At 41.5% G+C, this 15,623-nt stretch overlaps 1 protein-coding gene across 8 annotated transcripts in view; it reads left to right on the forward strand.

The window, feature by feature from the left end:
• The first annotated feature begins 470 nt into the window (after positions 1–470).
• The window catches only part of cpeb3 (cytoplasmic polyadenylation element binding protein 3), a 39,552-nt gene continuing 24,399 nt past the window's right edge, over positions 471–15,623 (forward strand). For 2 of the 8 annotated variants that reach the window (XM_085368912.1, XM_085368913.1), the window contains exons 1-3: positions 529–587; positions 2,282–3,183; positions 9,914–9,998. In XM_085368912.1, coding sequence (XP_085225038.1) covers positions 2,293–3,183; positions 9,914–9,998 — 976 coding nt within the window. In that variant the 5' untranslated portion in view covers positions 529–587; positions 2,282–2,292. The other 6 variants (XM_085368914.1, XM_085368911.1, XM_085368910.1 and 3 more) reach the window with 6 other exon arrangements.

Below are 15,623 nucleotides of genomic sequence, written 5' to 3' on the forward strand. Positions count from 1 at the left end.
CGAATGCCCAAATAAAAGCTCTGAATCATCTCCAGAGTTGTCAAGAAAGACTATTAGAGGTGTATAGCCATCACTAGTACGCACTGCGAATGTAGTTATTCCCGTACGCACATGCGTGTACGCGAGTGTGAACCACGACAAATGCAATAATGTGACAAATACGGTCCAATAATCAGAGAGGAAACCTCATCCATAATGTGATTGCGTGAGAACTGATTATACATATTTAGAAGACAATCTGTGAATGTGAGAACATATTTTTAAAATATAATGTTTTTCTATCCTTTGTGCTCGTTTGTTTTCCTATAATGTGCCTGTTTAAAAAAAGTATACAGTATAAGTTACACTAAATTCAATGGAACTGACAGACAGAAAGACAGACGCCTTTGCTTACCGGCCACTTTATCGTTTGAAACTACAACTCCCAGCAGGCTACTCGCCAGCGTCCATGCGCCGCAGTCAATCAGCTGTTCAAGCAACTGCTGACTACCTCGGCACAAGGGTAGCTCGTTTGTCATATCTAAACCTAGACGAGGCAAACAAGAAATATCTTTATTTACAGAGTCCCCAAAAGGTGAACGATAAAGGTAAATTCAAACTTCATGTTAGGCAAAGAGAAAACCAGGCTGTGTGTGCATGCTGTTTTGTCGTTTTTGTGGAGGGAGGGGGAGCATGTGGATTATACAGAGGGATTTCAAGACAAGACAGCTTGATGAAATGTATATCGGGTGCCTCGATCAGCGCGATAAACAGGCAGCTGAAGGGTCAGGTTTTGCCTTGTGTGTGTGGTAAAGAGCCGGTGAGGTGAGCCACTGTACAGCCTACTGATTGTGCTTCTTTGATGACCTTGGAATCGGGAGATCCTGGAGGAGAAAACACGGATTAACTGGTGGGGTGGGTGAGAGTGTATGTGTAACGAATGCTGTTGCGATTAAATATGAAATTCTTACTTGTGTTGCTGTCATTATAGCACTGAAATGATCTGTTATGTCAGTCTAGAGACTACTATTGAAAGGCCTGTGTGTAGGTTGTATGTTAGCTCTCTGGAGACAGTTTCCGATCAACAGACCAGATGAGTCTGACAATGATTTGACACCAAAGTGTCATATCTCATAGTTGTGCCTTTTGCTCCAGCTGGCAGAATATATACTCAGCTGCTTAATTTCGTTTCCCTGATCAGAGTATCTTGCTGTGTTTGACATTTCTGCTTGCCCTGCCTGCTCATTGTTGAGATTACCAGGCGTGTTTGGCACTTAATGTAATTCTAAATGTAAATTTGCTGACGGGATAATAGTGCAGGTCGTGTATGTTAATTGGGCTTTTCCAAGGCGTTGTCTCCAAATGCAAAGAGGGGATGATTTTGCATGAAAGGTAAAGCCTCTTACTTTAGACAGAGTAGACTTTCAGTTAAATTCCAGCCCTAGTTTAAAAGTTATTGACTGCAAATGCAAGGTACATATTGTACTATGTAAATGCCAACCCGTGGCTGTGTCAATGCGGACCTCGGGCAGAGTCTCTCTTTGCGCTCTATTAAATCCCTTCTAGGAGTCTAAAGCAGAAGCTATTATTTCTTTATGATCGAATTTGCTCAGTAAACTTCGTCGTCTTTATTAAATTATTGTATATCCACTTTGTTTTTTATTCTAGGGACATTTTATTTTTTATGACAACCGATTCAATTGGTTCAGGTGCGTCACCTAATTTCTGATGCGTAAAAAAGACCGTGTGCGTCTTTTTGGATATTATTTAAAAAATAAATTAAAAATAAAAACCCTCTGTGGTCGTGTGTGTGTGTGTGTGTGTGTAGGTCAAGGTAGAAGTGGCTTTAACCTTGCTGAAGGACAGCTGTATTTACTGACGTATGTAAATGAATATAGGGGAGGTCCTTGGGCAAAAACACGCACACAGGCACACACACTGAATCAGTTTCACGTTGCAGCTCCGGAGTTCCTGTGTGGAAGGGAAAAACGAGACGTGGCGAAATCTGGTGAATATCTGCTGCCATACTATGCTCCGTGTATAATTTGCGGGATTTCTGAATCATTCTGGTCTTGGGAAGTGGGGCTTTTTCCTCGTCTTCTTCTCCTTCTTCTCCTTTTCGTCTAAATGGGTGATCACGCATTCGCTTTGCAGCTGGCTGGTCCCTCTAACATCATATCCTTCTCGGAGTTGTCCCAGTTCATCAGATTCTACAGAAGCCCGGCAAGCCCGGTGCATGAGCTCCTGAGTTACAACAATAATAATAATAATAACTCCTCGTATCTTTTTCCCCCTGTTGCAGCTCAGCAAACCATGCAGGATGATTTACTGATGGACAAAAACAAAGCCCAGCCTCACCATCAGCAAGATCCGACACAAGCAGACCCTCCTCCCTCCACACCGACCCCGTCATCGGAGCCCGCTTCTTCTTCATCCGAGTCGGAGAGTCCGTCGACCGGGAACAACCAAGCGGCTTCAGCGCTGAGCAGCGGCAGCAAGGACAAAGCGCCGATGGAGTCGCCGATCCTACCCGGCTTGAGCTTCCACCACCAGCCGCAGGAGACCGGCGGCCCCCTTTCCTCCCCTCCGTCATCGTTTGGGAGCACTTGGTCCACTGGAACCACAAATGCCGTGGACGATAGCTTTTTCCAGGGAATACCCTCGGTGAACGGGACGATGCTTTTCCAGAACTTCCCCCACCACGTCAACCCGGTATTCGGGGGTAATTTCTCTCCGCAGATCGGTCTGGCTCCCCAGTCGCAACAGCATCAGCAGCAAGCCCAGCAGCAGCAGCCCCAGCAGAGGAGATCCCCCGTCAGCCCCAACCAAGGGCCGTTCCCACAGAGAAACGCTTATCAGACCATCATGAATAACAGCAAGGGGACCTCGTCGTCGTCTTCTCCTTCGTCGTCCGCTTGGAATAATCACCAAAACGCGGCGTGGAGCACAGCCTCGAACCCCTGGAGCGGGCTGCAGCCAGGCAGGGACCCACGCAGAGCGGTGGGTGTCGGGGTAGGGGTCGGGGTTGGAGTTGGTGTCGGAGTGCCGTCACCCCTGAACCCAATCTCCCCAATGAAAAAGCCCTATAGCAGCAATGTTATAGCACCCCCAAAATTCCCACGACCCGGTCCACTCGGCCCCAAACCCTGGGTGGAGGACGGCGCATTCAGGACTGACAACAGCAACAGCATACTGCCTTTCCAGGTAAACACTTCCCCTGGTGTAAGAGAAGGCCCAGTATAGGCCCAGGCTTTATGTTTCAGTCTGATTGCTCTCCCTGGCACTATAAGTGCCATGTGAGGGTCTATTTATATAAATATATGTCTATGTAAATAAGCCACCAGTGCCTGAGATAGAACTACAGAAAAGTTAGATCACCCTGAGCTCAGCAGCACCACGAAGTCCTTACAGGTCTATTTATCAGCGTACGGTGAATGTTTTTTAGTTATTCAAATTACTTCCCCACATGCATCATAAACGTGGTCAAATGTCTGTGGGTTTTGTTGTTGTTGGTTTAAAAAAACTGACTCCCATATCAATTTCAATGTTTACGTTAAATGCGGACAGTTTCTAAGCAGCGACTTAATGCGGTTTACTTGAAAGTCGGGTTTTGCCGGTAGCTGTCAGCGTTATGTGGCTTGTATGTGCCGGGAGATTGTGTTTGTTTAGGTCAATTCACAGTCAAATACAACAGTGACCTTTAAGTATTAATCACGGATTGTTTATGCAGTCGAAAAGAAACATGCCAAATCAGTGCTAGAAATAGACACGATTCATTGGACTTAATAGTTAATTTTCCTGCGCCAGCTCACGCTCAGTGGGGTTTAAAGGACCCACGATGCATTCAAGTGCTCCTCGTTATCCTCTATATTCTCATATTTACGGCAGCGCTATAGACTTTCAGTGCGGCGGGGTCGTGTCCGCTTGATCACTGAATAAGTGACATGTTGTGTTTAAGTCAGTAAATAATATGTCGTAACTAATGCTGGCAACTGAAGGCTGCATTATGTTTGAGAAAATATGTATCAGTACCGTCTTCGTTATCATGTAAGCTTTCGTCATTATTGCAAACATTTTTCACAGTACTTGAAAGTAACATACAAGGATTTGATTGGCCTGTGATGGAAAAGTAGGCGGTATGAAAATGACTCACAGGTCCAACCCGGAAGATAGCAAGAGTGTTATTCAGGGTCAAAAAATCCGCACGGGCGGGGCGGGTTAAACAAATGAATTAGTTCTTATGTTAAGACAGAAAACTGTCAGTAATTGTTATTTTAAAAAGTCCAAATACAACGTACCACTACTACTTGAGGCTGTAGATTAATACCACCAGCATCAGCCACAGTAACGGTAACAGATAAACGGGTAAAGGTATCAGGGGCATAAACATCCACATAAAGACTGTATATCTGGCTTTAAAGTGAAATGTTCCGCACTGGCATGTTAGCAGTGTTATTTCCCGTCGCTTGGCCCATACTTAAGATTGTATGTGTGAAAACTAGAGAGCAGGGTCTCTTTGAGCCGTCCTTCATTAACTTGTCTGTTGGAAGACGAGACATTGCCAAATACTGCATTACCTTCTCAAATGGGTAATCACGTGTCTGCCTTGTTTGTTCTTTTCCAAGTAAGCCAACTTAAAATGTGATCAGATATTGTCTGTAAGGACCCTACAGCTCCCAGGCCTCTGGTAGAGGACCCGAGCTTGAAGGACCCAAGCTCAATTTGTGTATATATATTACATTGTTTTGGCTTAAGCTGCATCAATATAACTGTAACTGGACTCACTGTGCATATTTCCCAGTCATCCAATTTCTATATTACACTTCTACGACTCACATCTTTCATAAAATGTGGGATATTTGGAGATTCTCACAGACCGTACACAAGAGTTAGCTTAACAGGAGGTCTATACATCCTCAATCACGTAACCAATTTGTACTGAAGCTGTTTAAAATAAACAAAAAACACCTACCTGGGTAGGTTTAACATACGATCATGGTTTGGATAGGAGACAGTTTCAGTAATGTTAACCATGTATTATAAAACCTGCAAACTCCTGTATGTAAATACCAGAGCAATTAATACAGTGTGACAACTATGCCGGAGTTTGCACACTTGTATAAATTGTGTGTCTGGTAATGATGCAGATGGTGCACGCTAAGGAGTCGTGAAACATTAATTCATTACACCCTAGTTTTTAAATCCAGGCAAGGATATTAAACACGGGAAAAGACAGATAAACGCCGGAAACTACCGGTACTACAGTCCGGCCTGTGATCAAATAAATGACATGCCTAATTATGAGCAGCAAACATTTATTTGGTCTCTGTTATAGGGTTACAAAAGATTTGAAATTTTACTCAAGTTGCAACTTGGCAATAAGCTCAAAGACACAAAGTCGTGAGTCATGAGTATTTGCACATTATGACCGCTTATTTCAGATAAGTAGCCGCAGATGCATGTGACCTGAGTGGTACATGCAGATGAACAGAGAGGACAGATGAAATGTGACTCGACACGGGGTGAAATTCCAGCCGGCTTGAAATGTATAGGCCTTTCAGGAGATAGTGATTGTGTTTGTCAGTCCGACTCTTTAGGCTTTTTTACTCGGTTCCCTTGACCGAGAGCCTCTGCCTGAGCTTTCTTGACTTTGCTGGATTACAGCTGGACTTATCACCAGGAAACAAGGTCAGGGGGCCACATGTCACGCTGTATGGAGTGGTCTGTTTACTGAAGTGAAACTCAGGCAGACCGCAGAGATGAAGTACAGCAGCCTTGTGCTTTCATGTGGTGCCAGATGAATAATTAGGGTAGTGACTTATATACAGTCAACTGATTCTAGTTCGTTTTTTGTTATATTATGTATTGTGATATCTGGTCATTATGATCAAGGTTTCTCTTCAGGAAACAAAACAAAAAATGTTTACAACTCACAGCTCCTGTGGCAGTGACTTTTATTGCACCAGTAATGTTGTTTTTAAGCTATTTTAAGAATTTCTTAGTCAGACAGGCTCATTGCTCTTTCGTGTGTTTTGTTCACACTTAACTGTTTGGCAATAACGTCATAATTGGAGAGGAGTTATCACCAGGATGCAAGGTCAGAATGCCACATGTCGACTGGCCTGTTTACCGAAGTGAAACTCAGGGAAATTGCTGCATGAGCAGCAGGCAGGGTACACACCCTGTGGTAACCACGTGGACAGCTGGTGACAGGTGTGCTTGCTGTCATAGTTTAGCTCTCCCTCGGTATTACTCACATGCTCCCGATGTAGCGCAGGCTGAAGGTTCAGTCACATGTGCGCCTGACACTGGCTGCTGCTCGGAAGGCAGAAGAATGTGTGGAATTCACTTTAATATGTCAGTGTGAACCCTGACACACACATTCACATGATCGTCCAGGGCGATACCCTGGCCTTCTGTGATTGTAATCACATACAGATTCAGAAGGGTGTTAGTAGACAGACGGACAGGTGGACTCTTGTATTCAAATGCATCTAAAAAGGTATAGCTGGCATGGAGTTTTCCTTTTTTTTTTTTTTTTTTTTCTTTTCCCCATGGCAGCTTGAGCCAGATAAAAGGTTCATGCCGTTTGTTAACTGACAACTCCAAGGCCTCCACCCTAGGAACTTTCCTCCGAGATTAAGAACCTTTAAAGCAACTTTGTGCTTCGACCAAAAGGACTAGGGTCTAAATTTCTGGGGGAAATCAAAGTATCTTCTCAAAACTTCATTCTTTTGAGTAATCAAACGTTTTGATAGATCGGTATTTGCTTGATTTTATTTTATTCTGTCTTAAATTCAACAATCAAATCAAAAGAATTGTAGAACAAACCGCACAACAGATTAATTTATGATGGGGTATAGCTGTGCGCACACATGGCATGTAAAAACAAGTGTTCCCTTTTCATATGCCAGACAGACTTGTGAAAGAATGGCTCATCCTAAAAGACTCATCGAATTTTGAGCAGCATGGTGTAACAGGATGCCATGACTGCAACAAGTCAGTTCTTGATATTTCTTCCCTGCTTGACATTCTGTGATCGTCTGTAAGTGGTGTTATTGTAAAGTGGAAGCATTTAGGAACCACAGCAGCTCAGCCACGAAGTGTCTGACCATGTAAAGTTACAGAGTGGGGTCACCGAGTGCTGCGGCGCACAGTGCATTAAAGTCGCCAACGCTCTGCTGACTCAATAACTGCAGAGCTCCAAACCACCCCTGTCAATAACATCAGCACAAAAACTGCACTGGGAGCTTCATGGTATTGGTTTCCACAGCCAAGCAGCTCCTACAGGTGTAATGTGTACACTTCACTTTAGTTTTGTCTATTATAGCGCGTGTGTGTGTATACTTGTATACAGTATACTTACAGTGTACCAAGTATATATACACAGTAAAGTTTTGCTGAAAAGGGGAAATATTTGAGTCATTGTTTAACTTTCCAGTAGTGTATTGCATAAACTAGAAAGCTGCTTATCATGATGACATCATGACTCAGCAGATCCACTTGCATAAATGTGATGCTACTCTGCTGCATGTGCTGCAGACATTTAGTTCATGAATTTATTGTGCCTATGTAAAATATGTTGCTCAGTGGAAAGCACATATTGAATTTAATCATTCTTAATTCAGTATTAGGAAGGCTCATTATAATGCTGTTCAAGAGAAACAGGAGCCTGTAATTTAATCATAACGATTATGCTCTCTTGTTACCTTTGGGACTTTTCTCATCGATCGCTTTCTTGCGCTATAGAGAAGACGTTGTGAAGGTCACAATAATGCATAACTTATAAAAAATATATTAATGATAAATCTGCCAGCCCTCTACCTTATGAGCACCCTTCATTTATTACAAACAGATACTCATGCTTGGCTTTTTTCTTATCTTGATCTCCCCGATAAATGCTCTTATGTCTTATGTGTGGATCACAAGGAAAGATGAGCTGCAGCATAGTCAAGCTAGATGAAGTCGACCCTGCATTCCACGCTCTGGGAACTCGCATAAAGAGTTCAAGAATGAGCTCTGTCTGCGATTTATAGTGCATAATATCTCACTGTTGCGAGTTCTCGGACCTGCTACCCATCACCGCGTCCATCCATATGTGTCAGAAAGGAGGGGTGGGAGAGGAAACTAAAAGCTCAGCGTTTTAAGTGTTTACGGTTTGTACCAAGTGGGCAGATTTTTATCTGTGTGGCGCTGTCAGGTCCAGAGTGAGGGGAATAACACTTTTGAATGCTCAGCCGAATGGGCAACAATAGCTGTGGTTTGCAAACAATGTAGGCCCAGCTCAGGCGGCAGACACAGGACACAGCTGCCAAGGCCGCGCCACTCTAGCTCCGGTTGGGCGCTTTCAGGCCTTACCTTTGGCACACATGTTGTTCTCATGAATTCATTCACACCTAACAGGAATACATGCACTTCATCAGCAGGGAGCTGTTTAACCTTGAGGTGTCTGATATAGTACTAATCCGACTGTTTGGGATGTAGTAGAACGACCTGCCTTACAAGATCTGAAAGTTTGAGAGGTTTCGTGAACAGTCAGGCAGAAATGCATACCAAAGGACACACAAACAAAAGTTCTCAGTACCTCATGACAGCTGCAGCATCTAACTTTAACTATTGAGGGAGGTTTCAAAACCAGTTTTCTCAAGTGAAGCTGAGTTCCTGTCTGATTGACTTGACGAGAAGGGACAGCTTTTATAACCTTTACATAATAATCTGGGGTTCAGTTTTAGACTGTTTTAAATCCTTGTATGCTTGATTTATTATTTAGATTTATTGGCTTCATTAGCTTCATAAACAGAGAAACAACTTCACAGTTCTTCAGTATATGGTATCCAAAAAAGTGTCACTCTAGTATGAAAGTGAAAGGTTGAAAGTTGGATCTTATCCCAGCACCAGGTCTGAATCTGTTCACGGATGATCCTGTTTGTTGAATCAAGAGCTGAGTCAAGCGTTGACTGATTTCCTAATTGGTTGTGAAAGTGAAAAAGACTAGAAGATGTGCATGTGTCACCTTGTGCAAACAAGCAATAGACTATTAAAATGAAGGAACATCTCAACAACACAATAGTGACATTTTATTTTTCTACACTGGAAACCATAGGCTGAAAACAGTAAATGTGAAATACTAAAATGCTTTCAGGATAGCCCAGCAACTGACTCATAGATCATTGCTTAGTATCACCTGTTTACTGGCATCTCCAGGGCCTACTTCACCTACTTAAGTTCAAGTCTGGATCCCTTATTTCCATTAGTCCTGTGACTCAGAAGACACGCTGCATTTGAATGGGGAAAGCAAGAATGTTCTTTCTTTTTAACACACAAAAAAGGGAGTTGCCGACAGATGCAAGTCGTTGCTAGCGATGTGCCCTTGAGCAGGGTACCTAACCAGAAATTCAACAGCTAAACATGCCAGTTAAAGTTTGCCACGTTTTGAAGAAGGTAAAGCAGATCACGACTGGAATGCAGGGCTGTTCCCACAATGATGACGAGGCAGAAATAGAAACCTATCGTCCCTCTTCAGAGTGTGTGTGTGTGTGTGTGTGTGTATATATATATATATATATATATATATATGTATATGTATGTATGTATATATATATATATATATATATATATATATATATATATATATATATATATATATTTTTTTTTTTTTTATTTCAAGTTTTATTCTAAATAACTATCTGCAAGATCTAAATCTTCAGTACATTTTTAAAAATTGTCACCTCAAATCATAGTTTTTTGATTTGTCCTTTTTTTTCAGGTTTATAATTTTACTGTCTTATCATTTTCAAATGTGTGTTAAACAGGTAGTACAGTACCGGTTCTGCTCCCATTGTAGCATTACAGGATACTTTCCCATCTTTGTTTTGCGTGCGATCTACTGTGATGACTCTAATGCGAACGCTCTTCCTGTTTTGCTGTGTTGCAGGACCGGAATCGGCCCTTTGATGCTTTTAGCTTGCACTCTTTGGAGAATTCCTTAATGGATATGATAAGGACTGACCATGACAAAGGTAAACCACACCCTGCCGGTGGCCCACCAATGACTATCGCTGATATTATATGGAGGAATCATTTTGCAGGTTAGGAATATTCATACGTCCATGCTTGCAGTTTTTAGGTTGCTTAATTTTTTTTTTTAATTTTAATTTTTGCGCTTGGGCATATGTCATCTCTGGATACATCTGTTTTTCATTTGCTCTATTTGCCGATCTCTTAACCAATCCAGTATGAATCATTACACTCTGTTTAAAATTAAAGTGAATCTGAATCATTATGAACCTTACCTGCAAAACCTCACATATGTTTTGTGTGTCTGTGTCTGTGTGTGCACTCTAAACCAGAGGTGAACCTAGTGGTCCTTTGTACAAATGTTTTGTTGTTTTCTTTTACTTCCTCTTTTTGTCTTTGTTGCCTCCTGTATATGGTGATAACAATCAATGGATAAAGAGATAATGTCACAAGACTCGTATTTTGTTTGGTAAACGTGTTGCGCAATTGAGTGTATTTGTGGTTAATGTTTTATTTGCCTGTAATTTTGGACTTACATGTGTCATAGATGAAATAGAGACATAGCATATCAGATGATTTGAAACACAACACAAAGATGAATTTAGACTAACATGTATTTTTTAAAAAATACAATTGCATTTCTCAAAAGTGTTGTCAGATTGTGAAATCAAGGTTAAAAATTCCTCTTCGTAGAATTCTTGGGCCGTGTGGTGTAGGTCAGGTCTTCTGAGTCAATATTTTTGTAGCACCAGTCACGTGTCAATTGTAAAAACTCCTGTTTCCCAGATGGGGCCCTGTCAGGTTGGGTGTAGGTTTTTTTTTAGTTTTTTTTTTATACCCTCTCTGTCCTCCTATCTTAACAATGGAAAGGTTGGTGGGAGGGGTACATAATGAGCGGAGAATGTCATTTTCCCATGCATAAAGTCTGTTTTCCTAATCTTGTGCTGAGCGAGCATTGTTGCGCGCTCATCACATCCCCGGCTTAACTTTACTGGAAAGGTGTCGTAATGTCCTGCAGGGCTTCTCTTGGGATTGTTTGTGAAAGCACAACGGACACGTAGGAGATATGAGCAAAGTAGGGCGGGTGGATCATGAAAATGGGTGTGTGTGTGTTCCTGATTCTCTCCTGGCTTGTTTACCCCTCACTTTGTCATGTAGACAGCACGGGGCTGTAGTAAACTGCGGTGCCAACCACAGAGCAGCTCCACCCTGCTAGCGTACCTTCTCACTGTTTGAAAAGGGCCCTGTGCCCCGGCCCTGTCTGCTGAATAATCTGTTGCTGGTGCTTTTTTTTTTTTTTCTGGCTCAGAAGGTATTTTAACTCCAATTATCTGACCCGTGTAATCCTAGATTGAAATCTTCCTGACAATGCTGAATTAGTATTGAAGTAACACTAATACAACCACATTATGTAAAGAAACCTTTTTGCAATATAATGTGTTGATAATTCAGGGCCATTTAGTTGTGTAAATCTTTCAGTTGTGACATTTTCAAAAGTAATTCATTAAGAAATTCTGCGTCTGTGGTCATGTGCAGCATTTGTTGCAAGCAGAAGTGTAAGGTCCAGAGGGAACAGGGTAAGAGGCAGGATTTCCCAAATGGGTTGACGAGCAAAATTCCAGTAATTGAAGAAATGTTGCAAAAATGTAACTTTGGCTCATAAATTTTGAAAGCATCACTTGGTACGTGCTCCAAATATGGGGTCATGTTCAGGTTAGCGTGACAAGTTGACAGATTGCAGTTTTGTTTTTCCTCTGTTTAAAAACCTCATGTTAGCTGATTTTCTGTTTTTGTTCTGTTTTTTTGTTTGGTTTTGACTGGTTGGTTGCAAGAAAATGTATCTAGCCCAGAAATATCATTTTTAGTTAACAATGAAGTTGTAACAAAATTTTCTAAATTTTGCTACAACTTTAAGGTTTTGCATATCTTTTCTGGACACCAGCCAACAAAGATGTACTCATGTCAGACATTAGCTAGTTGTTAACTTCCTGGCTCACATGTTAAAATCTGCATGTAATACTTTCTGTTTGGTTAGCTTGCAGAGTTTGGCTAATCTTACCAGTGTTAGCAGCAATAGCCTTGGTTTATTTCGTGTCAGCACAAAATATGTTTACACAGTTGCTTGGTTTTATTCCAATTTATTCTGACAAAGCTAACCTACACAATGTTTGTGCAATGTTTCATTCAGATTGGCCTACCTGTTAAGGAGGAAATGGGGAAATACATTTAACAGACTACTCTTCTGTCACTGACTATTAAGGGCAGCAACATTTAAACATGTAGTAGACTAGTCCCGCAGATCCTTATTGGCAAGTGGGCAAAATGTGGGCTGCCTTCCATGGCTGAAACCATACTGAATATTTTAAATGGCAAACTTGTTTGTTTTCTGCTGAGTGCAATATGTGATCAAGAATAACGTTGAGAAAATACCCCAACTAGACATTACTAGAAATTAAAAGCAGCTTATGCCTTGATTAAGGCTACCTAGAAAATTAGCCATGTAGGTAGAAGATCCTAACCCTGACTGTTCAAATCTGATTGGTTGATCATTTCTGAGTGGAGGAAGAAAATTTCATTTTTATATGTAACTTTCTAAATTTGTGAAAGTTTGTGTGTTTGTGCGCTGTAAACGGTGCAGTTGCTTTTTTTTTTTTTTTTTTAAGTTTTATTAGTCTGTGGATTAAGATCATCTTTCACATTTGGGTAGTGCCAGGCTAGCATGAATGGCAATAGGAACAGGAGGTTTTGTTCCAGAGGCACTGAGGCCTGACCTGTCGAACCTGATCAAACTTTCTGACACTCAGAACGAGAGTATCTCTGAAAAACTAGAAAAAAATATCCACGACAACATTGTCATTACTTAAGAATCCACATATCTGATCAGTAAATCTTAACTGAATGTACACTTATTGTTGTTTCACAGGCAAGTTACTGCTGTAGCGACTCCAACATCTTACTTTAGGGAGACTCTTCACCAGCTGAAAGCCACCAGTCAAAACAAATTAACCCAGTAGGCTCAGTTTTGCATTCCCAACCGAATGGGTACCGCCCACATCAATCCCATCAAAGACATTTCTCACATAGTTCTCATTGTGCCTGGAATAGCTGTTTTTCCTTGAGTGTTTTATGAGTCCCTGCGCCGCCTTCTCTTTCTTAAGAAGAAAAAGTACTCAGTATTGTGATGTGTGAATCAGTGAGGTGTGAGGTGACCTCATCCACACACCCTTTAAAGACAGGGGTGGGACCACCTCATTTTGTTTCTTCTGAGCTCTTGCTTTGAGAAGTTTCTGCTTCAAAGACACGCTCCATTACAGTCAATGTTTTAAACTTTCTAAAAGCTCTTTACTCCTGGTTGAGGGGAGCAGGGCCACAGGGACATCTGAACAAATGAACCCTTTTTGCAGACACACACACACACACACACACACACAGGTCAGCTGAGCTCATGTGTGGAGGACTAAAGACTCACACAAACACACACACATGTGCTGGAAAAACACCACCACTCTGACAACAACCACTACCTCTGCTGCCAGTGGTAGCATTTGATGCACACATGCACACACACGTGCATGCACACACGAAGGAAACACACTTTCAAATTCTTGCTGACATGTAAATCAGCTCTGGCATTCCATGCAAAGCACTCTCACCTCATATACTCTTCTGTTGAGCTGTCACTTATTCCTGTCTATGGATCAGACAGCTCAAGAGGTGTGATGGTGTGACTGCAGCCACTCCTTAAAAACACACACAGACACACACTTCTAGATGTTGTCACTAATGAGTTGAGATGCTCGAAAGTCCTTATAACCCTCGTGGAAGCGCTGTGTAGATCCCACCCCACCCACAATGTGTCTCTCCTAATGCACACGCACACACATTGCCTCAGCTGGTCTGAATCACACGATCTTGCATCAGTTACAATTTGCATCAGTTTCAGTGTGTGAGAGCAGCCTTTAGAAGACTGGAAGTAGTTTATTTTCATAACGAGGTACTATTTCAGTTGTGTATTTAAAGGGTTGGTTCAGCATTTGCTAAATGTGCTGGCTTTATTCACCTCTGAGACTTCAATTAGAAGATAGGCTCTGCTATCGAAACAGCTGCTGTAGTTTGCTCTAGTTTAGCATTATGGTTACAAATCTATCACCTTATGACGGGGGAGAACTGTTCAGAATCCCAAATTTGTGGTGTTTCTATAGTTTTGAAGAGTTTAAAAAAAAATACTTATATTTATGAAAACATAAAACCGTGCTTTCTGATTTCTCAAAAACAACCCTCAAAAAAGCCCCTGACCTCTGCCCTGGTACAAAAAACTGAAGAGGGCCATCTCTGAAAGGTCAGTTTCTGAGGTTTGTTGAGTTTTTTTGATTTAATAAATGGTAGTGAACATAACTTAGATGTATCTTTAGGTGCTTGAAGTTAGACTAAACTGCGTTCAAAGGAAAGATCCCTATGGGGGCATGCATTACAAGCAAACACAGACAGTGACTGTGGGGTGGGTGGGGGTAAAAGTATCACATTGTCGGTTTAGCATTATTTCCACAGAGTTTAAGATAAGCTAGCTCTGGGATTATGCTACATTACAGCTACGATTTTTGCCAATAACTATAAGGTCCTGGGTGAATGTGATTTCACTGCTTAAGGTTAACTCTGATGCCCCTAATAGTTTGGTTTTCTTCATCCTCGGAAGGCTAATGCTATCGATACCACAATTAATTAAAAAAAATTGCTTTTGCATTGTTGTAGGCATTTAAAGCATCGTGTCTAAGCCCAGTCTTGCAGTTGCAATAGCTGTAAAGAGCATAGACCATAAGGTTGTTCATGCATACCGATAAAATGATAAGATTAGTCAGTTTTTGTGTTTGTGTTCTTGTTTTGTTTGAACTCTATTGAATAGCCGATACAATGTACGTTCTGGGTCCATTTCGGCACTCTTTGTTGCCATATCCTGAACAGATCCCCCTTATTATACATGTGTAGTGTGGCTTGGAATAGAAGAGACAGGAGATCAATCACTACCCCTGTAGTTAGTCGCTTACATTAGTTATAGGGAGAGGAGGGTGATCCTGGGCTACGTTAGTAAGGTCCAGTCTGTGTCACCATTTTCACCCCTGATGAGTCTGGGCTTTGGAAACGTAAAAACTACCAGCTATATTATCAGGTAATTGTGATTTTGCATAGAGTGGGAGGTGGGGTTACGTGTTGCTACAGTATGTTTGGATGTTCTTAGACTATTTAAATGATCAGCTAATTTGCACATTTGAAATGTTTTCTTGAGCATTTGTCCTAAAGAAAAAACTAGTTTAGACTGCGAGCAGTTTGCCACTGAGGTTTTATAGACAGTTTTGTGTTTTAGTACTGTCTATGTTATGATGGTTGATTGATTATAAACCGGATAGTAAACAATCACTGGAACGATGTTCAGTCAACATCGCTGTGTCAACTTTAACTTCACTGAATCAACGTTGAACCCTAATGCTGGTCCTTCATTATTTTGGCACCATTTCGTTGAAATCTTGACTTAAGACTTAGTCAAGTGGAGAAAGTAATCGAGGGATAGCAAACACTAGTGCTGTTTGACTTTGTGGGCTGTGTAATGGAAAACACAAAGTGGAAACATAATA

This window comes from Diplotaxodon limnothrissa, linkage group LG13 (assembly GCF_057381915.1).
Source record: "Diplotaxodon limnothrissa isolate DT_005_m linkage group LG13, D_limnothrissa_male_GT1.1, whole genome shotgun sequence".
Classification (NCBI taxonomy): Eukaryota; Metazoa; Chordata; class Actinopteri; order Cichliformes; family Cichlidae; genus Diplotaxodon; species Diplotaxodon limnothrissa.